The sequence below is a fragment of the Saccopteryx leptura genome, chromosome 3 (genome assembly GCF_036850995.1).
Source record: "Saccopteryx leptura isolate mSacLep1 chromosome 3, mSacLep1_pri_phased_curated, whole genome shotgun sequence".
NCBI classification, from domain to species: domain Eukaryota; kingdom Metazoa; phylum Chordata; class Mammalia; order Chiroptera; family Emballonuridae; genus Saccopteryx; species Saccopteryx leptura.
Genome location: NC_089505.1, coordinates 100,873,846 through 100,896,301, shown reverse-complemented (window position 1 = coordinate 100,896,301; position 22,456 = coordinate 100,873,846). Strand labels below are relative to the sequence as shown.

At 50.5% G+C, this 22,456-nt stretch overlaps 1 protein-coding gene across 2 annotated transcripts in view; it reads right to left on the bottom strand.

The window, feature by feature from the left end:
• Window positions 1-22,309, bottom strand: part of GRHL3 (grainyhead like transcription factor 3) — a 34,697-nt gene extending 12,388 nt beyond the window's left edge. For both annotated transcript variants that reach the window (XM_066375439.1, XM_066375440.1), the window contains exons 1-8: window positions 22,100-22,309; window positions 9,599-9,785; window positions 7,154-7,215; window positions 5,553-5,898; window positions 5,237-5,310; window positions 4,655-4,808; window positions 4,362-4,473; window positions 1,709-1,803 (exon numbers count right to left, since the gene is read on the bottom strand). In XM_066375439.1, the coding sequence (XP_066231536.1) occupies window positions 1,709-1,803; window positions 4,362-4,473; window positions 4,655-4,808; window positions 5,237-5,310; window positions 5,553-5,898; window positions 7,154-7,215; window positions 9,599-9,785; window positions 22,100-22,116 (1,047 nt within the window). In that variant the 5' untranslated portion in view covers window positions 22,117-22,309. The remainder of the gene's footprint in view (window positions 1-1,708; window positions 1,804-4,361; window positions 4,474-4,654; window positions 4,809-5,236; window positions 5,311-5,552; window positions 5,899-7,153; window positions 7,216-9,598; window positions 9,786-22,099) is intronic.
• Between the last annotated feature and the right edge of the window lie 147 nt (window positions 22,310-22,456).

Below are 22,456 nucleotides of genomic sequence, written 5' to 3'. Positions count from 1 at the left end.
TGAGGAAATGAGGCTCTGAGCAGAGATGCGACTTGCTTATGTCCAGGGGGAGTCAAGCAGGGGGGCATAGTGGAAGGGCCCAGACGTGGGGCCACCCAGACCTGGGGTGGAAGCTGGGCTCTGCCACTCACTACCTGTGTGGTTTTGGACCAGAGCTCTAACCACATGGAACTGTTTCCTTATCTGCAAATGGGGACAATAAAACCTATCTCAGGGACGGCGAGGCTGTGCGGATCACCTAGCGGGCTTAGCATGTAGTGACTGCAGGTATGTGTAACTGCTGTGAGTGGGGCATCTGGGTTTCACCCCAAAGCTGATGCCTGACGGAGGGCAGCCTGGGGCAGTCTCCGCTGGGCAGTCCCTGGCAAGCTCACTCCTCCATGGGGTGCCAGGGCCAGATGCCACTCCAGGGTGCCGGTCTGGCCCCTGTTCTTTGGGATATTTCCCTTGGAAATGACCCTGACCTGAACAGCAGGGGGGTGGTGCTTGAGCAGACCCCCTTCCTTCCCAGGCGTGGGGGCCCTGGGCACATGCCAGACATACCTCCCCCTCAGCCAGCCCAGCCCTAACGCAGCCCCCACCCAGATCACACCTGAGAAAGACCCAAGCCCGGGGGCTTAAGAGGCTGTGAGAAAATCCCAGCCGAAACCCACCTCTCCCTTCCCACGAAACTCTTCCCCCACCTCCCTGAAGGGAGGCCCCAGCTCCTCCTCCTGCCCCTGGCGGCTGTTTGAATAATAATAATCCCTGCCTTTGTGCCTCCCTTTGTGTTTCCAGAGCCCCCCACCTCCATTTTCTCCGGGCTCCCTGGCCGGGCGCGCAGACAGGGATTAGCTTCAAGCCTGTCCAATGTCCAAGGCCAGAAATGTCCTTGCCATGAACTGGTACCAACACTGCTCTGATGGGGTAAGCCTGGGCTGGGGAGGGGAAGGGACAGACCCAGGGTCACCCAGCCCCCCCCCCCCCCGACTCTCAGACGAGTGCCCAGCTCTCCGAACAGAAAAACAAGACACAGAGAGGCCCAGAAGCACAGGACAAGTTCGAGGCTGGCCTTAAGCACTCAATGGCTTAATTGCTGGTCTGAAAACAATCACCAGAGGCTCCATTTCTCGAGCCTCCCTGGTGGGTCTGGCACCGTGCCCATCCCTCAGACATGACATGCAGGATCTCGTGGAATCTCCTCCACAACCCTAGGCGGCAGATTACTGTTTCCTTTCCATTGGCTCAAGAAAGGAGGTAACTGGGATCTCAGTCCTCATCAACTGTACCCCAAAGCATTTCTCCTGCAATGCTGTGCACTGGCCCACAAGTCAGGAAACCTGGCATCATCAGCAGCTTGCTGTGTGACCTCACACAACGCTCAATTTTCCTATCTGGTAAATGGGTGGATTGGATTAATAACAACGGCCATCACTTATGTGCCAGACTGTGCTCAACCTTTTACTCATCTCACATGATCCTCACGTCAGCCAAACAGTTGGGCTATGATTACACCCCAATTTTAAAGCCACAGCACTGGCCTGAGATCACAGAGCAGGGACGCGGGCCCAGCCTTTCTGGCTTGAGAGCCTGTGCTTCTCCACTCTATCCCGCCTCCTCTGTCGGGGAGCTCCCAGAAGCAGCAGCCACAAGCCCAGGTGCAGGCAGCCCTCTCCCCGGGCTGGGGACATCGGGCAGCCCAGCCCAGCCTGGCATGCCCAGCACTGACCTTGGCCTCCTCATTGACGTCCCACACGAAGGACAATGCATTGTAGGCCAGTTCTTCAATGTGCTGCACTGTGTTGAAGTTTTCTTTGCAGTCCGCTGAAACCACAGGAGACCAGAAGGACAGTCAGGAGGGAAGAGACTTGGGGACACCATCAGGAGGATACATTTAGAAGCTGGGCCCCATTCTTGGTAGGGACTTTCATCCTCTCCCCCAAGAACCATGCTTCAGCCCAGAGAAGAAACTGGTTATTGTGCCCTGGGTTATAGGTGGGAACACTGAGGTCCAGCCTGGGCGGCAGATCTGCCCAAACTCCAGAGACAATTCCTAGTTTTGCCAACTAGGACAAGGCCTTCCCTGTTTTAAGGTGAAGATTATACTTTGATTGAGATTGGGATTTAGATGTCTCAGATAAAGCAGCAGTAGTAACAGTAGTACTAGTGGTGGAGGTGATGGTGATGATGGTGGTGGAGGTGGAGGTAGAGGTGGAGGTGGTAGAGGTGGAGGAGGAGGTGGAGGTGGAGGTGATGGTGATGGTGATGATGGCGGTGGAGGTGGAGGTAGAGGTGGAGGTGGTAGAGGTGGAGGAGGAGGTGGAGGTGGAGGTGGAGGTGATGGTGATGGTGATGGTGGTAGAGGAGGTGAAGGTGGAGGTGGAAGAGGTGGAGGTGATGGTGATGATGGAGGAGGTGGAGGTGGAGGTAGGAAGGTGGAGGTAGAGGTGATGGTGATGATGGAGGAGGTGGAGGTGGAGGTGATGGTGATGGTAGAGGTGGAGGTGATGGTGATGGTAGAGGTGGAGGTGATGGTGATGATGGAGGAGGTGGAGGTGGAGGTAGGAAGGTGGAGGTAGAGGTGATGGTGATGATGGAGGAGGTGGAGGTGGAGGTGATGGTGATGGTAGAGGTAGAGGTGATGGTGATGATGGAGGAGGTGAAGGTGGAGATGGAGGAGGTGGAGGTAGAGGTGATGATGGAGGAGGTGGAGGTGGAGGTGGTGGTGGAGGTGATGGTGATGGTAGAAGTGGAGGTGATGGTGATGGTGGAGGTGGAGGTGATGGTGATGGTGGAGGTGGAGGTGGAAGTGATGGTGGAGGTGATGGTGGAGGTGGAGGTGGAAGTGATGGTGATGGTGATGGTGGAGGTAGTGGAGGTGGTAGAGGTGGAGGTGGAGGTGATGGTGATGGTGGAGGTGGAGGTGGAAGTGATGGTGATGGTGATGGTGGAGGTAGTGGAGGTGGTAGAGGTGGAGGTGATGGTGATGGTGATGGTGGAGGAGGAGGTGGTCGTGGTAGAGGTGGGGGTGGTAATAGCCGTGGCACCAGTCCTACTAATACTGAACTATGAATACTGAAGAAATGGTAGCAGCTCTACTACCATTTAGGAACACGTACAAGGCAAGCCCTTAGTTAATCCTCACAACCAACGACACTATGGATATGGGGGTCTTTGGGTTACAACAGTCTGGACATATGGCATTTTGAGTTTATGATGATCACTCCAATAAAAACTTAAAAAACTGAGATATGAATGTTTTGGCTTATGCTGTCAGCGTCGTACTTGTGGACTACGTAGGTGAACTAGTTTGGTTGCGTGTGGTGGAAGAATACGCAGTAACACGACCTATGAGGGAGGGAGCTGGCGTCCCCCAGTTCACTTACCTACACCATTTTGAACTGTTAAAAGCGCAAGTGTTCTGTTTGTGTTAGGGTTGGGTGTGTTTCAACTTACCCCAAAATTTGGATTATGTCACTGTCATAGGAACAGAACTGTGTTGTAACCCAAGGACCCCTGTATTCAGCTTACACATGAAGAAAATGAAGCTCAGAGAAGTCTAGTCACTTGCCCAGGGTCATGCAGCCAATAAACGGCAGAGCAAGGTGTAGCTCAGCTTTGTCTGACTCTTGAAGCCAGGTTCCTTCCTAACCACTTTGCTCTCCAGCCTCTCAGATAAGTCACTGAATTGTCCCTCTGGTGTACATTGCCCCAAGGCAGAAGCAGCACCATAGGCAGGCAGGGCAGCTGGCTTTGTTGCATTTGACAGTTGAAGAAACTGAGGCTCGGGAAGGAGAGGTAACACAGGCCACACACCAGGAAGAGTGATGGAGCCAGAACCTGGAGACCTGAGCATGGTCTATGTCGCCCACCCATCTCAGGGCCTGGGAAAGGGACAGGTGGCACACACAAAGGGCCTGCCCCCTACCCTCTACCTTCTGACAAAGCCTGCATCCCAGCTCCCAAAGCAGAACCGGCCAGCCTGGGCCTCAGGCCTCCCAAATCACCAGCAGCCTGCCCTGTTATCTTATGCATCTGTGTCTCGATCCTCTAAGGCCTCTGATGAAGACAAGCAGGCCCGCATCCCAGGGGCCTATTTATCTGGCACAGCGGGGATCCCTAGGCCCTGTTTATCCCAAAGCAACACAGAAAAGAGGCCACAGCTTCCAGACAGCAGATGCAAATCCCTGCAGACCCCCGATTTTGACCTGGCTACAGGGTCCAGGTAGGAAGCTGGGGTCAGAACAGAGGTCAAAGGGGGTTGGGGAATGGGGGGGGGGGGGGGGCAGCAAGAAAGGCCTGATTAGGGTGCGTGGGAGAGAGCGATGGGGCAGAGAGAGAGAGAGAGAGAGGCTGGGAGAGGGGCTTGGGCTGGCTCTCACCCACGTCGATGACCCGCTGCTTGGCGGTGGGTTGCCGGGAATGCCAGTGCTTCCAGAAGCGCAGCTGCTCTACCGGGACCTTCTCATTGTCGAAGACAACCATCACCACGCTCTGCAAGCACAGCCATTGCTGGGACCCCAGCCTCCGGTGTCTGGGTCCCTTCCCTGAGCCTGGCCCCAGTGGCCCTGCACTTTTGCCTCAGTGTCCTCCACTCCATGGCGACGGGCAGTTGGTAGGCAGGGCTGACCCGAACGACCCACCCGCTGCCTGAGCTGCTCGAGAACCAACGCACCTTGACTTTGTTGGAGGACAGGGCAAGGCCTTTGCCGCCTGCTGGGGTCCGCAGGGTGATGGGGTAGAACTGGCCCTTGTTGAGGTAGGCCATGGGAGACTCGCCTGACTTGATGTGGATGGCTTTAGGGGAGCCCAGGGTGTACTCAAAGTCACTGTGAGGAGGAGGGAGAGCACAGTGAGGCTGGGCCCCCGGAGGGCAGTGGGGCAGGAAGCCGGAGGCTCTGGTGTGGACCTGCTCTGTGACCTCGGTAAATCACTCCGCTTCCCCGGGTCCCAGTTTCCACAGTTTTGGGGTTCTCTTTAATGGCTTTGTTGAGCCACAATGCTGCTGAACGATAATGAAAACCAGAGAGCTCTCTGAGGGGTGACAAAACCACTGGGGAGACTGCAGGCCACAGAGCCCTGGTTTTCTAAGAGGATGCGAGATCTGAGCCCGGGAAAGTGATGTAGAAAATCATCCCCTTATGTCTTTTATTTATCTTCACCCCTAATTTTCATTCATTGATCATGCCTGCTTTACGGACAGTGTGCGTCTCTGCCCACTGCCCAGGCGGCCAAAAGTTCACAGGGACCGACTTACCTCTTGGGGCTGGGATAGTCCTCTGGACACGGGGGTTCTGGGGATGTTTTCAGGATATCCGGGAAGAGCAGCGACTGCAGAGAAACACAATCCAAAGGGGATAAATGAGCACGTTCTGGCGGCTGCGGCCTCAGCCTAGGCTGCGGCATAGGGTGTCCAGGTTGTGCAGTGCAAACCTGGCCCAGAGTACGTGGCATCCCCGCCTCCGCTCTAGGACGCTCTCCCACGGACTCCCACGCTCTGACCTCTGCCTTCTCTCCTGCGCACGCATGCACATTCCAGGAGACGCTGCGAGGGGTGCGGGGTGGGCCCTCACCTCCTGTGGGTCGTCCTTGAAGGTGCTGTCTGGCTGCCAGCGCTGTGTGGGCGGCACCCCGTGAATGCTCTCAAACAAGGAGTTGAGGGAGCCGTTATCATACACATCGCTGGTGGGCAGCAGGTAGCTGTCCACGGGGGCAGCTTCCAGCTTGCTGGGGCCTGCGGGGAGGGCGGCCGCCTTGCCCGGCGAGGGCATGGCCCCGTCCAAGCTCATCAGGTTATTCTTCTTGAGCACGTCTGGGTACTCTGGGGTTCCAGACACGTTCTCTGTCAGGAATTTCATGAGGTGCGTGGGACTTTCAAGGGGGGTGAGGTCCATCTCATAGTCCATGCTGTGGTAGTACCTGGGGAGAGAGGAGGGCGGAGTGAGTGTGCCTCTTCTCTCTGAGCCGAGGGGCTCCTGGCTGGACTGGACGGGACCCTCACACTCTCACACTGACCTTCCATAATCCAATGTCACGTTCAGGCCCCTGCATGGTCAAAAATGGACCCCCCCCCCAAAAAAAATGGACCCAAGTGCAGGTTCAGGGTGGCTTTATCCATTACAGTGTTTGGTGTTTTTAAAAACAGAAAGTATACTTATTTCTTAGCCCGACTTAAATGTCACTACTTTAAAACAATTGCTTGCGTCTTCCCCTGGGTGTGTGTGGGAGTGTGCATCTGTGAGTACAGTCAACGTGTGGAGAGGAAGGTCTCTTTTAGGGAGACAGAGTAGGATTACAGCAAACTTTTACTTTTTACATTTCTATAGGGTCTATTTTACAACGAGCAGGCATAACTTTTATACTCAGAAAAGCTGACAATATTTTTAAAAGTCCAGTTAGAGATAAGTCCCCATGCACCACAGCCCACTGCTCCTAACAGGGGTGGCCCTGCGCCTGCCACAGGGGCCTGGGCAGTCTGGACTTTCCAGACGGCTGGGAAGAACGCAGGGTCCCCAGCAGAGGCCGTGGGGGGTGACAGGAAGGGAGAGCCTGGAGAAAGACAGGTAGGGTGCTCCCAATGCCATCTGGCCATGAGCACAGTGGGTTGCTAGGCTGCTTTCTACAAGAAAAGGAACGTCAGCGCCCTAAGGCACTACTGCCAGGCAGAGGCCCACGAGAGCCAAGGGGAAGAAGGACAGGAACCCCATGTCCCCTCCCCAGGAGGCTGCAGGGTGGAGGGTTTGGGGAAAAGCTGCCTTCAGGGCTTTCCCAGTGCCATGGCTTTGAAGTGTGTTTTCAGTAAACTCCAGCCCACATGGTTGCAGGCATGAGTGTGAGAGTGTGTGTGTGTGTGTGTGTGTGTGTGTTTCCAAGTAGGGGCTCAAGATTTTTGTCAGCCCTAGTTTCTTTTGACTCCATAGGTCCCTTCCTTCATAAAATATATTTTAAAATGCCTTTTACAATTACATTGGTATTAAAACAAATATAACCTAGGTTGGATTTTATATATATATATATTTAAAGAAAAAATTTTTTTCCCTTCTGATTTTAAAAAGCATTCAATTCCTTTTGTGGGCCCCACGTGCTATGCTTCTGTGCCCAAGGCGAAGAGGCCCAGGGAGGGTGGAGGTAGGAAGGGCAGTGGGGCAGAGATGCTGGCACGGGTGAGCCTCACCTCTTCCCTTGGTCGTTCCGGCTCCCGGGGCTGGAGGACAGTATCCGCTTCTCCTTGGGACCCTGAGAGGAGAGAAAGGGAGGAGTTATGCATGGCTCTCGGGTAATGTCTGGCTCTTAGGAGCCTCAACCTGCTCCTGCACACTCGGCCAGGCAAGGGAGCGACCTTAGTCACTGGGAGAAAACTGCCAGTATTCAGGGTGGCAGGAGCTCTAGCCATCATCGAGTCTGAGCCCTGAGTTAGAGAGTAAGGGGAACACCCCAAGATTAGCATTAGAAATCTTGCAATGTTGGAGTCATGCAACTTTCCGAGACTCAGTTTCTTCATATATCAAATGAGGATATTCTAACACCTACATGGAATCTGAATGTGGATGTCTTGGGTTCAATTCCTCGATCAGCCACCTACTGACTGTGTGACCTTGGGAAAGTCCCTTAGAGCTCTCTGCAGCTCATTGTCCTTCTCTGTAAAACAGGGATAATAATAGTAATACCAGCCTCAGGGGTTGATGTGAGTGCTTAGACCAGCACCTAGCACATGGAGAATACTACATAAATGTTACCTTTCATGATTATAATTACAATATTGCTATATCTTAGAGCATCCCAGGTCATTTCTCCCTAAGGCTAATAAAGCCAGAGCCAGGTCTCCAACCCAGTCCAGTTAGTCTGACACCTGGGCTCTTAATCACACCCCACGGAGAGTAAGAGGCAAGGCACCTGGCACAGAGCCTGGCGACTAGTGAGAAACGGGAAGTGGGAGCCTTTGGGGCTACTTTGCCCAAAGCCACACTGCCACTTCACAGCAGAACTAGATCTCCAACTGCCGACTCGGTATTCTTTCCATGCTGTGACCCACCCACAGGGCCGTTGTGATTCCAGAGTGCTCCGAGATGGGGCAGGTTATGTCTCACTGGGACACTAGATTGCCATAAACCACGACATGTGTCACTTTCAGAGCCTGCCCCACCATCCCGGCCCTGGGGATGGCCTATTGCTCAGGGGAAGTGGTGCTGGATTTTTTTTTTTTTACGGTTTAACCTTAAGCTGTAAATACCAGGCTGGTGTTTAAACCCAGACCTAGAATTCTGGTTCCTACCGTGTCCCCAAGCTGAGGTGGCTGATTCAAATTTCTTTTCCATGAGCCTGTGCTAACTGCCACCAGGATGCTCTCGGTCTGCTGGGGCGTAGGTGAGATAGGGTAAGCACACCACTCCGGGATGAGGACCAAAGCCAGATAGCTAATTTGGGGCCTTCTCGGATCTGGGACCATTTCCCCCCTCGACATCTAAACTTAGAGTTTACGTTCCTTCTTGTGATAGGGTAGATAAAATACTGCTTGGGCCAGTGATTTGAGGACTTCTTTATAAGATGGCTTTAAATCTTCAAGTTTGGAGCCAGTTATCTCAATAACTAGGTATTCACGTCCCCCATCCTCAAATTTGGGAAAGTCTCCCGGAGCAATCGCCTAGCCTAGGAATAGTAAAAAAGTTGGCTATCATGATAATCCAGACAACTGGGCAGGGGCTGCCTGGGTTTAAAGACATTCTGTGACCTCAGGTACCCTCAGTGGGAATGTAGGCTGTAATCCTCTAGCAATGTCTGAACAAGCGGTGGACATCATATATGCTATATATTTGTGATTGCCTAATTCCTGATCTCAGTAACCAATAGCTTCCCAGCGTCAAGGCCAAGGCCCTAGAAACAATTAGAGAATAACCAAAGAGTGTTTGTCAGAAGGTGTTAACGATGCATATATAACAGCAGCAAGGGTACGGAGGATAGGAAGACAGGAGAGGGGAAGGTGGTGTGGCAGGATGGCTTCTAAGAGAAAGTGGGCCTTGGGAAGGGCCCTGAAGTGAGCGAATGGGTTTAAGAGAAGAAGGCATGTTCTGGGTGGTGGGGTTCAAATAGGTGGGAGGGGCTGACCAGGCAGAAAGAAGATGGTGGGTTAGGGATGTTGCTGTGATGGAGTGGTGTGGCTGAGGCACTGAACCATTCAATCAGCATGTATCGAGTACTGTGCAGCAGGTGGTACAGGGTGCAGGGGAGTCGGAAATGATCACAACATCGTTCCTGACCTCCAGGAGCTCAGCCTCACGGAAGAAACGAAGAAATAAATGCACAAATTGCAAGTTTCTAAAGACAGAGTCAAGGATGATGGTGGTAGTTGTTGAGGGTGCCTGGAGGAGGAGGAGCAGAATGGGAGATTCAAGAAAGCCTACCCCCCTCTTCAGTGAATGAATGAGACCCAAAGCTGAGAGTAGGGTTTAGCCAGGGGAAAGGGGAGGTTGCCAGGCAGAGGGAACAGCATGTGCAAAGACTGAGAGGAGAGAAAGAACGTGGTGATGGGCTGGGAGTGGTCATAGGCAGTTGAGCCACGAAGCCTGAAAACGAAGACACACATGCAGTCAGAGCGGGGCATGCGCAGAGGTGGCCAACATACCATGTAGTAATCATAGAGGAAGCTCAGGGCCGCCACGCTGTCATCATCCCCGTTGACTCGCATCATGGCCTTTGTGGCGGCCGTCAAGGGGTTTTCCAGGTAGGTCTTCCAGGCCTCGTCTTCATTCGTGTAGGGAAACTTCTGGAAGTTGACTGGGTCGTTCTTTAGCAGCCGCACAGACCTAAAACTAAAGGCAAGTGAGGGGGGTCAAATTTAGGCTGTCCCAGAAGGAGGGCCATGAAGGGTCAGCCTCAGGCCAGTGCCCAGGAATTCAGAGAGTCAGCAGCCTTGAGAACTGGGAACTTCCTCTTCTACCACCTGAGGCAGCTTGGGGGCCGTAGAATGAACACTGAAGCTGGATGCTTTGAGTCAATACCAAATGTTGCCATGCAGAAGATTAGACCCGGGGCCTCAGTTCCCTCACCTACAACCGTAGGACCACAACCCCAACCTTGCAAGGCTTCAGAGGAGAGTCAACCAGTGCTTCCATAGAAGGTATTGAGTTAAGGGAGATCAGTGTAACAAGGATGGGAATGTTCACAAGCTGAAAAGAATAACATGTCCAGATAACCCAGCATGAGTTCTTCTGAAGAAACTTTCTTCAAAACCATGGGTACAGAAGGTTGGAGGTCATTTCTAGTCAGGGAGAGAGAGACAGAGTCCAAGCGAGGAAGCCTAGGGGGGGACCTGGTCTTGGGAAATGGCATTTCTGACCCACAGGTATTCTAGAGTGCCCAAGCTGACGTGCAGGCGCCAGGAACTGGAGTGGACTGGCGCCGGGCACACCAAGGCAAGCAGGACATATACAAACTCATGTTGTGAAAGTGAACAAATACAAGTGTGTGGCCCAAGAGTCGCATGGCTTGAAGGAAAGAAATCAGGAGAGGTTCTTTGGAGGAGGCAGACATTTTATTTGGGGACACCCAGCACTGGGGATTATATAGCTCAGAAATGTGGGAGGGAGGGGAATAGGGATATACCAAATAATAATGATGGTGATAAAAGTATTACCTAATCTTTTTTTGAGCATTGACCATGTTTTAGGTCAGGGGTCCCCAAACTTTTTACACAGGGGGCCAGTTCACTGTCCCTCAGACTATTGGAGGACCAGACTATAAAAAAAAAAACTATGTACAAATCCCTATGCATACTGCACATATCTTATTTTAAAGTAAAAAAACAAAACGGGAATACAATATTTAAAATAAAGAACAAGTAAATTTAAATCAACAAACTGACCAGTATTTCAATGGGAACTATGCTCCTCTCACTGACCACCAATGAAAGAGGTGTCCCTTCCGGAAGTGCGGCGGGGGCCGATACATGGCCTCAGGGGGCCGCATGTGGCCCGCGGGCCCTGTTTTAGGTGCTGAGCTAAGCACTTTTCATGAATTCGCTCATTGAATTCTCCAACAATCCCGTAAGGCAGGTACTATTATTAGTCTTATTTTATAGGTGAGGAAACTAAGGCCTGGAGACGTTAAGGGAGCTGCCCAAACTCCTGGCCCAGAGGGGATTCAAGCTGGAGTAGGATGATGCTGGAATACTGAACAGTGATCTCGAACTTCAGCTGCATCAGGATGACCGGAACACTTGTTAAAACACAGATTTCTGGCCCCCACATTTAGAGGTTCTGATTCAGTAGGTCTGGGGTGGCTGAGATTTTGTTTTCTGAACAAGTTTCCTGGTAAGGCTGATGCTGGTAGTCTGGGAGCCATGCTTTGAGAATCACTGATATAGATAGAACATACTCTTACTTGTGAGCAAAGGCACAGAGGTGGAAAAATTCTGTCTGTGTTCATTTTAGAGCAAAGACTATGTAAAGGACAGTGGTAAGTGAGAAGATGGGAACAGTCAGGCTGGGGAAAAGAGCCCCAGAGATGAAGTGGGCACTGATTGGTCTCCTGGTCCCCAGTGCCTTCCTTTCTAGGTGAGCCTGGTAGACTCACTCGTGTTAGGGACATGGGAACGATGTCAGCTGCTATTTACTGAATATATATGAATGCTCTCCGATCACTTTCTGCTCCTGACAAGAACACTTCAAGGTAAGGATCATTTGCTTCATTTTATAGATGAAGAAACCAGAGACATGGAGAGGATAAGAAAATGCCCAAGTTCACTCTGCTAGTCCATGACACAACCTGGATTTAATCCCAGGCTTGTCTAGCACCAAAGCCCACTTACTTCCCACTAAGACACACTGCTCTACCATATGTGAGAGGGCCATCCTTACCACAGCAGAAAAGCACCTTAGTGGGGAATTTCAGGCACTGTGGCAGATTGGTAGGCGGGCAAATCATGTCACAGGATTGCCTTCCTGCTGTCCTGCAGCTCAGGTCTCCATACTCAGACACAGAGTGGGAGCAGTAGCCAGGCCACACCCAGGCAGGCCGTGGGCAGCAGCTCTCCCAGGGGCTTCATCTGGGGCACAGTGTCTCCTATCCCACTAGGCCCCAGGGTGCGGGGCGTTGGGCTTTAAGAGGCAGGGAGGGAGAGGGAGCTGTCATACAAAAAAGAGAAATGACAGAAACCTTCCTGCTCCAAGGGTGCGGAGAGGGAGGCACACCCTGAGTTTCTGCTGCTATAAATCAAGAGCCTCAAGACAGAGAGGCGAGAAGAGGCCCTTGTTAGCTGCCTCCTGGGCCTGGGGTTAGAGAAACTTACAGAGCAAGCCCGGGGTGGCTGCCACCACCACCCCCATCTCCAGGCTAAAGGGAACTCCCAAACCAGAGAAATGGGGAAAGGCCTTGTAGACCCCACCCTCCTGGTCAGTTGAGACCCCAAGTGATAAACATTGTTCCTTGTTTGTAAAATGTGTCTAATAAAAGCATCCACCATGTAGAATTATGAAGATTGAGTGCATTGCCCAATGAAAAATGCTTAGAACTATTTCCGGCACGTAACGAGTGCTTAATCCATTTGAGCCATTATTTTTATTTTTGTTTTTTTTTTAATTTTTTTTTATTTATTCATTTTTAGAGAGGAGAGAGAGAGACAGAGACGGAGAGAGAGGAGAGAGAGACAGAGAGAGAGAGAAGGGGGGAGCAGCTGGAAGCATCAACTCCCATATGTGCCTTGACCAGGCAAGCCCAGAGTTTCGAACCGGTGACCTCAGCATTTCCAGGTCGATGCTTTATCCACTGCGCCACCACAGGTCAGGCCATTTGAGCCATTATTGTACTCTGGGTCCGGCTTAGAGCTAGATGTCAAGGTGTTTGTTACAAAATGGTACATGACAAGGCCACCCTGCAAGTCAGTGGCAGATCTGAGTCTAGAGCCCCAATTTGCTGACTCCAAAGGAATGATCATTATCAGCTTTGATGAGCTATCAGTTATCTCATCCTACTTAAACATTAAATTTAGAAGACAATGATGAAGTCACATCAGAAAAAAAAGAACAGACAATGTTTGCTGTTCTCCTGGGAGGCTTTTCTGCTCTACAAGGGATCTCCAATACACCCTGTTGGGATCCCAAAGTCTGACTCCTTGAAAAACAGTAGCTGCCGTACCTTACACATTTGCTATACGCAGAAACTGTGCCCACTGTTTTTTTTGTGTGTGTGTGTGTCACCTCTTACTTTGCACAATAGTCCTGACAGATAACGATTAGGAAAGAGAGGCCCAAATAGGTGATATTACCTGCTCAAGGTAACTCAGCCAACTTGAACTTGGACCTCTTGGACTTCAAGATGTGGCTTTTAAACCCAAACTAGTTTCCTTTCTAGATGTCTTTCCTATTGTGGAAATCCCCCTCCTGGAATACATTGAACTAATTCTCTACTGCAAGACAAAATGGAATTTCCCACCCATACAAGGCAAGAGGGACTAAGTAAGAGAGAAAATGAGGTCTAGGATCCGGAAGCCTATGTCCTGGTCCCAATACCTGCTCATGCTACCAACCAATTTTATATCCCAAGACCAAGCATTGGCTACTAGAGAGTCTTGACTGTGGATATGGTTACTATTGCCTTATGTGCCAAATACTGAAATCCAAGAACCTGTTTGCTTAAAGGTTGAAATTGAGGGTTAAGGGCCCAATGAGTAAGAGCCATGAAAAGGGTTCCAAGAAGGAGTGAGCCCCCTACTCACGGGTGCCAGAGCCAGAACAAAGAGGGGACACCAGGCAACTCCCATCCTATGTGGCCACCTTCCCCCTGGGCCTCCACAAACTCTCTGTTGGTGTCCCTGTCCAAGGAGAACTCCTCAGCTATTGAAATGCAAAAAGGGGATGGGGTGGGGGGTGGGGGTGGGGGGTGGGGGGGTAGAGAACTTGACCCTGGGCAACCTTCTTGACATCAGCTCTCCACCAGGGCATAGCACTATGAGAGGAAGTAGCACTAGAGTGAATAGCCTGACAGACCCAAGTAACTGTGTGTCCTTGGGTAAGGTACTTAGCTCCTCTGAGCCTATTTTTCCATCTGTTGAATGGGTCTGTTGAGTGCCAGTCAGGGACTCTTCTAGGCATGGGGGAATCAGCCAAGCACAAGAGAGATAAGGCTCTGCTCCCACGAAACTTACAGTCTAATTGGGAAGACAGACTATAACAAGTAGGTAAATAAGTTAATTTTAGTCAGTGATAAGTGCTGTGTAGAAAATTAGAACACAGTCCTGTGATGGAGTCACTGGGGCTGGCTACTTCAGAGTGGGGCTAATCTCATGGGTCGTTAGGAGAATTAAGTGCATTACTGTAAGAAATGTGCTTAGCCTAGAGCCTGCCAGAGAATAATTGCTCAGTAAATAATAGCTATCGTCACCACCAACATCATCATCATTGCCATCATCATCTCAGAACCCTCAAATGAGAGTAAAGGGGAGACTCTGCCTGAGGTTCTTAAATTAACATCCTCCTCAAGCCTCCTGTGAACAAGGTTCTGTGTGAAAAACAAAAGAGACAAGTAATAACCCCTTGCCTTGACTTTCACATTCATTATCTCGTGGAGCCTCTCAGCTTGCACGATGTGTTATTACCTCTATTTTACAGACCAAAAAATAGACAACAGGTGACCTATTCCGGGGGACTGGCCAAGGAGTTATAAAGCCAGGCCTCGTGGGATCCAGCCTGGGAACTAACTCCACAAGATACTTTTCCATCAAACCACAAGTTTCCATGAAGGGATATGGAAGAGAAGGATAAAAATAATAATAATTCTGGGAGGCATTCGTTTATCTAACCATCCATCATTCATTTTAACAAACATTTTTTTAAGTTACTACTGTGTGCCAGGCCTTGCTCCTAGGCGAACAAGACACTATGGCCATCCCTGTTGTCACGGAGGTTGCACTTTAATGGCAGCAAGACAGACATGACCACAAAAACAAACAAACAGCTAATGTCAGGTGAAGAAAGCTATACAGGAAAAGAAGCAGGACTTCTGACCTCCTGAACTCTGGGGTGACTGGATGTTGGTTGAGGAAAAGGCTGGAGGGGAAGAGGGAGCCTGGAGGTGAGTGGGGAGGACGTTGGGCCTTCCAGATGAAAGGAAAGGCAAGATCAAAGGCATACACCCGGGGCAGCTCCTAGAGCTCGTCCCCTACTGTGTCAAGTGTGAGCCAGGTCCTTTGCATATGTTGTCTTGTTTCAAGGAAGGCCAGCCCACTGAGGAGGAAACTCAAGTCCGAGATTTGATAATCCCTCACATTTGCATAGTGTGTTATATTTTTTCAACATGCTTCTCATACATTTGTCATCATCTCTGATCCTGCAACACCCCTATAAGGCAGGGAGGGAAGGCATGACTATCCCTATTTGATAGCAGGAAAAACTGAGCCATAGAGGGCCACTGGTTTGCCTGAGTAATGTCACCCAGCTGGCATCTCATGGCATCAAGCTTAGCTTCCCACATGGAGAACCTTCACAAGGCTGCTTCCTCAAGTGTCGCTGGTCTGGCTTTGCTTCCGAGGGTTCGCTACAAAATCAAGAGAGACACAGGCCTCATTTCCTGAGGTCTCCTAACCCTAGCCTGTGACAATGTGCAAACTGCCCAATCAGGGGCTCTCATGTGGGCGGGGTCTTTCCCCAGCAGCTCACTCTGGACTCACAGTGTGGGAGGGGTGTGGGACCAGCTGCTCCAAGCCCAGTCAGAGGCTTAGCCTTCCACTGCAACATGTAACATTCTAAGTACCAGAGGAAGCCTTTAGTGGTGAAGTAGGGTTTCATCCCAAGTCCCTTTGGATTCTAAATGCCCAGTGTTTTCTGGCTGAGTCATTTAAAACTCCCAGTAAGACTAAGTAAATGTGCCAATAGCTGAAGCCTTTTGGTTTCATTTCTCTTTGTTAGAATCCTAGCAATTTAGGGTGCAGAGACCCTAGGAATCTCATCCCAGAGAGGTGTGACTTGCCTAAGACATAACAACATTGGGAGTCAAATCCCCTAGCTTCCCATCCAGTACTTGGTTGAATCACTGCCCTATCTCAAAGGAATCTCAATGATTCAGAGATGGAAAAGTAAGGCCTCTTACTAAACTTTGCAGAAGGGGGAATAAAACTCACCACCAAGGGGGTGGCCTCAAGCTCCACCCAAGGAGGTCCTAGAACAGGCTAGACCCCACCACCTTCCAACCTGAGGAGGAAGAGTTCCATGGGCCACCTGAGTTGGGTGTTAACACCCAGATACACCCAATGACTTGCCAAATCCCATGTGAGCTACCCAGCCCCATCAGCAGTGATCAATCACACTCACTAATGACCCACAGGGAGGCCCTGGCTCACGGAGGAATCAGTTTTCAGTCAGCCTCACGCAAGACGTTTCCTGGGCATGACAGGCGTGCTCCAGGGTTCTCATGCTTGCCAGTGGCCCATCTGGTTTCTGGATGCACAGGTTGTGAAATGTGCTTGTCAAATGTTGGGGGTTCAGGTGGGGGCTCCAATAAGGAAATAGTGCGGCAAAGGGGATGGCTTTGCAGTGATTCCAGTTTGAATGAGGTGGTATCAATTCATGGTTATGGGGTGGGTCCCAGAGCTATGCAGACCTGGGTTCCAGCACCACTACTGACTAGCTGTGTGACTTTGTGCAACTTGACTTCTCTGTGCCTGGTCTGTTTTTTGTTTGTTCCTTACCTGTATAATAGGGGAAGATGAGACTACTAACCTCATAAGATTATTTTGATAGCTACTGTTCATTGAGGGCTTACCAAGTGCCAGGTACTGGCTCAACAATTTCAGTCATTGTTTTATTTAATCTTTACAACAACTCTGTGAGGTATTCCTGTTGGAAAATGCAATGAGATAATGCAGGTAGAGTAATCAGCATAATGGCAGCGCATAATAATGTAAACTATTACTATTATTACTAATACTGTGGAGGGTAGCCCTCAGCATACTGCATGACAACTCACAGCCTCACTTTCTCCCACCTATAAATGGACATCTCTTCCTAGTGGCAGGAGACCTAACACTTGGAGATTCCCAGATAAGATGGGCAAGGGCTGCCAGCTTCCCCATCTGGATCCAGGTGGGCAAGGTGAGCGCGGTCAGGCCCCAGCCAATGCTTCTAGTTGCATGTAAATTAATTATATGCCATTTTCTAATTATACTAGAAACTTACCTTCCCTTTGAAAAATTCTTCTTTCAATGGGAGTTTTTCTTTCATGCTCTATTCTCCTCTTGGTTTTCTGTCTCATTTTCCTTTTTTTCCCCCTCTATTGTTCAGTCAAGTTGTGAAAGAAGTTGAAAGCTACCTCTAAACCCAGGGTGCCACATCCCTTCATTCATTCACTCACTGATTCATTCCACAAGCACTCACTGAGGGTTACTCAGTGACAGGCCCCGTGTCGGGTACTGGGACACAAAGGTGAATACCACACCGTCTCTGCCCTCATAAGTTCCCAGTTCCCGCTGACCTCCTAGGAAGATCCTGTGAAATAATACCTGGTATTGCTGAGATCATTTCCCTTCAGAAGCTTCACTAGATCGTTTGCTCTCTTTCAGGAGGCAAAAGGAATAGAGAGGGAGGCAGCCAACCAAGATTATTTGCTCCATTTTACAAATGGGAAAGCTTGAATTCCAGAGAGGAGAGGCAAGAGAAGGGGAGGAAAAGGAACAAAGTTATTTAATAGTGTCAGGCCCTGTGTCTTTTCATTCCCATACATGCCCACAGAAGGTGGGTATTACGGTTGCCATTTCACACACGTAGAAACTGACACTTTGAGAGGTTAAGGAGCTCATCCAAAAGTTACCCAGTCTATAAATGGCAGAGCTGAACTCCCACAGGGCAGCGAAGTTCTCAGCCTGCTGACTCAGCAACTACACTGCAGGTCAGCAGTGGGTCTGGGAACCTCCTGCCTCCCAGTTCCCTGCCAGATCTTCTAGGTCAATGGTTCTTACACTTGAACATGCATCAGAATCACCTGGAGGGCCTGTTAAAACACATATTGCTGAGTCTTACCCCCAGTTTCTGATTCAGTTAGTCTAGGGTGGGGCTGAGAACGTGCATTTCTAACAAGTTCCCAGGTGATGATGGTGATGATGGTGATGATGATTCGGGTCCAGGGATCACACTTTGAGAATACTGTTTTTAGGTGAACCAATAATTTTCTTGACTAAAAATTATTCCCTCTCCTCCCCCTTCAAAAGTAACATTTCAAAAGTAACATAGGTTTGTAAAACGCAATGTAGCATATGTGAAACAGAGAGCCCTGGCCCGATAGCTCAGTTGGTTAGAATATCATCCCAAAGTGCAAAGGTTTTGGGTTCAATCCCCAGTCAGGGCACATATAGGAATAGATCTATATCCCTATCTCTCTCCCTTCTTCCCGCTAAAATCAATAAAAAATAATAAAAAATGTGGAACAAACAGAAAAACTGGAAGTAGACTTAGAGTTCACCTGTATTCCTCCACTCAGAGATAACCATTGTTAACAGTCTGGCATATCTCCTGCCTTTTCTTTAATTCCTGTGCAGATAGGAATGCAGGGTTGCAGACTTGTGTGAGCATCCTTCCGGCCTCTGGGTTAAGATCCCAGCTATTCCTGTGAAAGCTTGGGCAAGTTTGAGGCAAGCATGAAGTCCCCTTCTTTGCAAAATTGCACTTATACTCCCACCTTTCACTGGATTGTTGGGAAGGTTAAAGGAGATACTGTATTTATCAAGCACCAGACACTGTGTCTGCCGTGGAGTCCACGCTCAATAAATGCTTGATTATTACTTTTGTTTTAGGTAGAGCTTGGAGTATGCTAACTGTGCTTCAGCCCTGAGACCCTACCTGCCCCTCCTTTCCCTCTGTATGGACCCTGAAGACTCGCTGGGCTCCAGGCACCTGACCCAGGGCCTCACTGGGCAAGGGCAATCCGTGGAGCGGCAGAAGCCTCAGGAGTGCCCGCGCCCCGGGTCGCCACCGCCGTTAGGGTTGTCTCAGCCTCTCCTCGGAGTCCGCCAGTTTTACAGCCCGAGCTTAATGAGGGCTTTTAACTTTTCATTCACCACCAGCGTAACTCCGACTTTTAATAACACACCTTGTGCACGACAAAAATTTGCTCCTGGCAATCATGGTTTCGACCACAAAACCACAGCGGGGAGGCGTTCCTGGTTAACTCTTTCAGTGCTCCAGGCAGTCTGGAGCCCAGCGCTCCTGGAAATCAGATGAAGCCTGGAGCCTGGGCCCTGGGCCCTGGCCCGCGGTCGCAGTCACCCGGCTGGGACGGTTCTTGTCCCCCTCCCACCTTCGGCCGCGTCTCCCCAAGGCTTTGGGGAAGAATACAGGCAGTGGGTGGGGGCCCAGGCTGTGGACCCAGCAAGGGTGTTAGAGGGAAATTCTGGGGGCCTCGCTCACTTTCCTTTCCATTCGACAGACCTACTATGTGTTCGTCACTTAATCTCGTAACCCTCATTTTCTCGAGGAGCAGGATGAGATGGCACAGTGTGGGCCCTTGGGCACCACTACACGTGGAACTCCAAAGGGTCCGGAAAGCAGCCCTAGGCCCAGGCTAAGGCTGCCAGACCTCTAGCCCCATCAAGCAGCCCCTAGCAGCGCACAGGCGCTCGGAGATGAGGGCTTCAGGCAGCGACTTCCGGTGCCTCCTCCGCCCCAGGATGCCTTGCAACCGGCTCTAGCCCCGGGGCAGCCAAAAGCCAGGGTGGTTGCATGCGGAGGGCTGGAGGCTGGCCGAAGCTTACCAGCTGGCGTGCCTGACCACATGAAAGGCCGCTGCGCTCCACCCGCCAGTTGCCTGGAGCTGAGTTCTAACTATACCGCCCTGGCCTCCATGGTCCTCAAGACCCAGCCTTCCTAGGGCTTTCCACCAGAGGCCGACCAATCAGACTCCCTATGGAGCTCCTACTCTGGCCTGCGTGACCCACCCACGGGAGCTCATTGTTCCTCTTGCCAGGTAGATATTTGTAGCCCCTGTTGGACAGAGGAGAAAACTGAGGGTGGGAGAGGAGAAACACATTCACCAGGATCCCTGCTGTTGGTGAATGGCAGAATTTAGAGTCATATGCAAATCCTTTCTATCGTGGCTTAAGATGGACTCCAGGCCAGTCCTTTTCACTCAGCATGCTTTAGGGGAAAAGAGGCCTCAAGAATATGGCCATGGGAGCACCAGCAGCAGCCATTCAAAACTTGCAAACCAAGCACTTGATGTCCTGACACCCCCCCCCCCACACACACACACACACATTCTGTCCCACCCCACATCTGTAAGGGCAGCTGAGCCCCCAGGCATTGAGGCTCTGCCATTGTAATCTTAAATGGTGGCTTCAGCCTGCAATTACTCTGCAGGCACAGGTCCCCTCACCCCGCCCCAAATGGAGAAGCCTCAACTGTCAGCGGATCTGACTTCAAAACTCAAATCATTAAGGAGGAGAAAAGCAAGAAACCTTTCTGTTGGAATAACCCAGCTTCAGGACCCTTACCCCCTAAGGGGCACCAATGAATAGATTCTGCCTGCAGCCTCTGCAGTTTTAAACAGCAGATCTAAGTGGGATGGAGACACATCACAAAGCTTTTTTCTTGTTTTCAAAGTGTGAAATCATAGAAAGCAAGAGGTTCAGAAATGCTCATTGATTGTTTATTTGTAAATGAAGTACCAAGAATATTATCAGCTTTCTTCTTACCAGGTTTTAAACTGATCACTTTTCTAAAGTTGTTGGATTCCCCCCAACAACTCCATGATGTGGGTAGCACTATGGTCACAATTTACAAATGAGAGAACTGAGACTCAGGTGAAGTGACTTGCCCAAGGTCACACAGCAAAGTAGTAGCAGAGCTTAGACTTGAACTCAGGTATTGGTTCCAGTGCCCCTGCTCTTACTCCAGTTGTCAACACATTGTCAACTCCAGGGAATTCATTCAAGAGAAATCTGATGCCTAGTGATTGTACAATGAAAAGAGATGGCTAACTCAGGAGAACCCAAGAGCTCGCTGGTATCCTGGAACTCTGTCTGCAATCAGGACCCACCGACTACTCTGCCCTCAGGTCTTCAAGTTTTAAAAACAATCTATTGAGGAGTAGCTAGAAAAAAAAGATTGTTCAAAGCTTGTCTCTGCCCACTTACCTCTGTGGGTGGCAGGAAGAGCTGTGTTTTGGAAGCCTGGCTTCTGCCAGCTCCCTGAAGCCAGGCTAAAGCATCCCAGAATCCCAGCCTCACCTCACTTCTCTGAGGTCTGGACCCCCAAGCAGGGGTTCCATGGTGAAGGTCAGAATCAGCTAGTGGGGAGTCTAAATCCCAGATGTGGGCAGGAAGGCACCTGATTCCTACCAGGCAATAGAGATGACTTGACTAAAAACCACATCTCAGCTTTCTCAGCCTTAGAACTGCCTCTGAATAAAATTAACCACATTTTATTGGATGCATCTTCAGAACTTGGCTCTTTGCTAAACATGTTTCAGCCTTTATCACACTGAACTCTCTTAAGAATCCAACAAAACATTCTTGTACCCATTTTCCAGGTGAGAAAAATGAAGCTCAGATCATTTGAATGACTTATCCAAGATCACACCGCCCCTGAGGAGCAGAGCCTAGATTTGGACCTAGGTCAAGCAGACTACAGTGTGTATGTTTAACCATCACACTGTAACCTTCCCACTTGGGACTGTTCCAGCCCAACAAACAGGTCCCTTTGGAGAAATCCAATTCTCTGCCTACGACAGTTCTTAGAACCACCTCCGAGAAGTTTCTTTTGGCAAGAAGATAGAAAGCCTAGATGGAATAGAGGCTGTCTCTGCTTTCCAAGGCCCCTTCAGAGTATCAGAAAGTGGTGCCGAAAGCCTTCAGAGTTTCAGTCCTGTGTTTCCCTCCCTGGCTCGAAACTGCTCAGCAGTGAGGGAAAAGAAAAAAAAAAAAAACACAACAAAAAACACAAACTATTTTCCCAGGGAAACACTCAGCTCTCACTCGAGACTCTGCTTGCCTCTACACGCCAAAGTGAGATCGTCAGCCCATTCATTTACCCTTACAAATTGCTCTGTGAATCCTGGCGCCAGCCTCCTTGCTCTCTCCCCTTCTGGAAATCCCATCCAGCCTCCACGCTCTGAGAGCGCCAGGCATCCACCAGTGTTTACTCACTCAAGTTCATTCGACATCTTCCTGCTCCCAGGCTCCAACGACAGGCACCGGCACCGAGACTCTGCTGACTGCTCTTGTCTCTATTTCTTGCCTGACACAGACATTCCCTGCCCAGGGAAGTGTTTGATTTATGTTGAGGTTTGAGTGTCGGGGATTTTGCTGACAGGTAGGTTCCTGGCAGCGCTGGTGCTGATTGGCTACAGGTACAGGTGCCAGCGACAGCAGGTATACCTCAACAGGTGCAGCTGTTAACTCTTGGCCTGCCGAGTGGGGGCGGAGCCATGGGGGCCGGCTGGGTGGAGCTGGCCAATTCCTTCTGTGGTGAGGGGGTGGGGGGTGGAGATGAGGGAGGAGAGA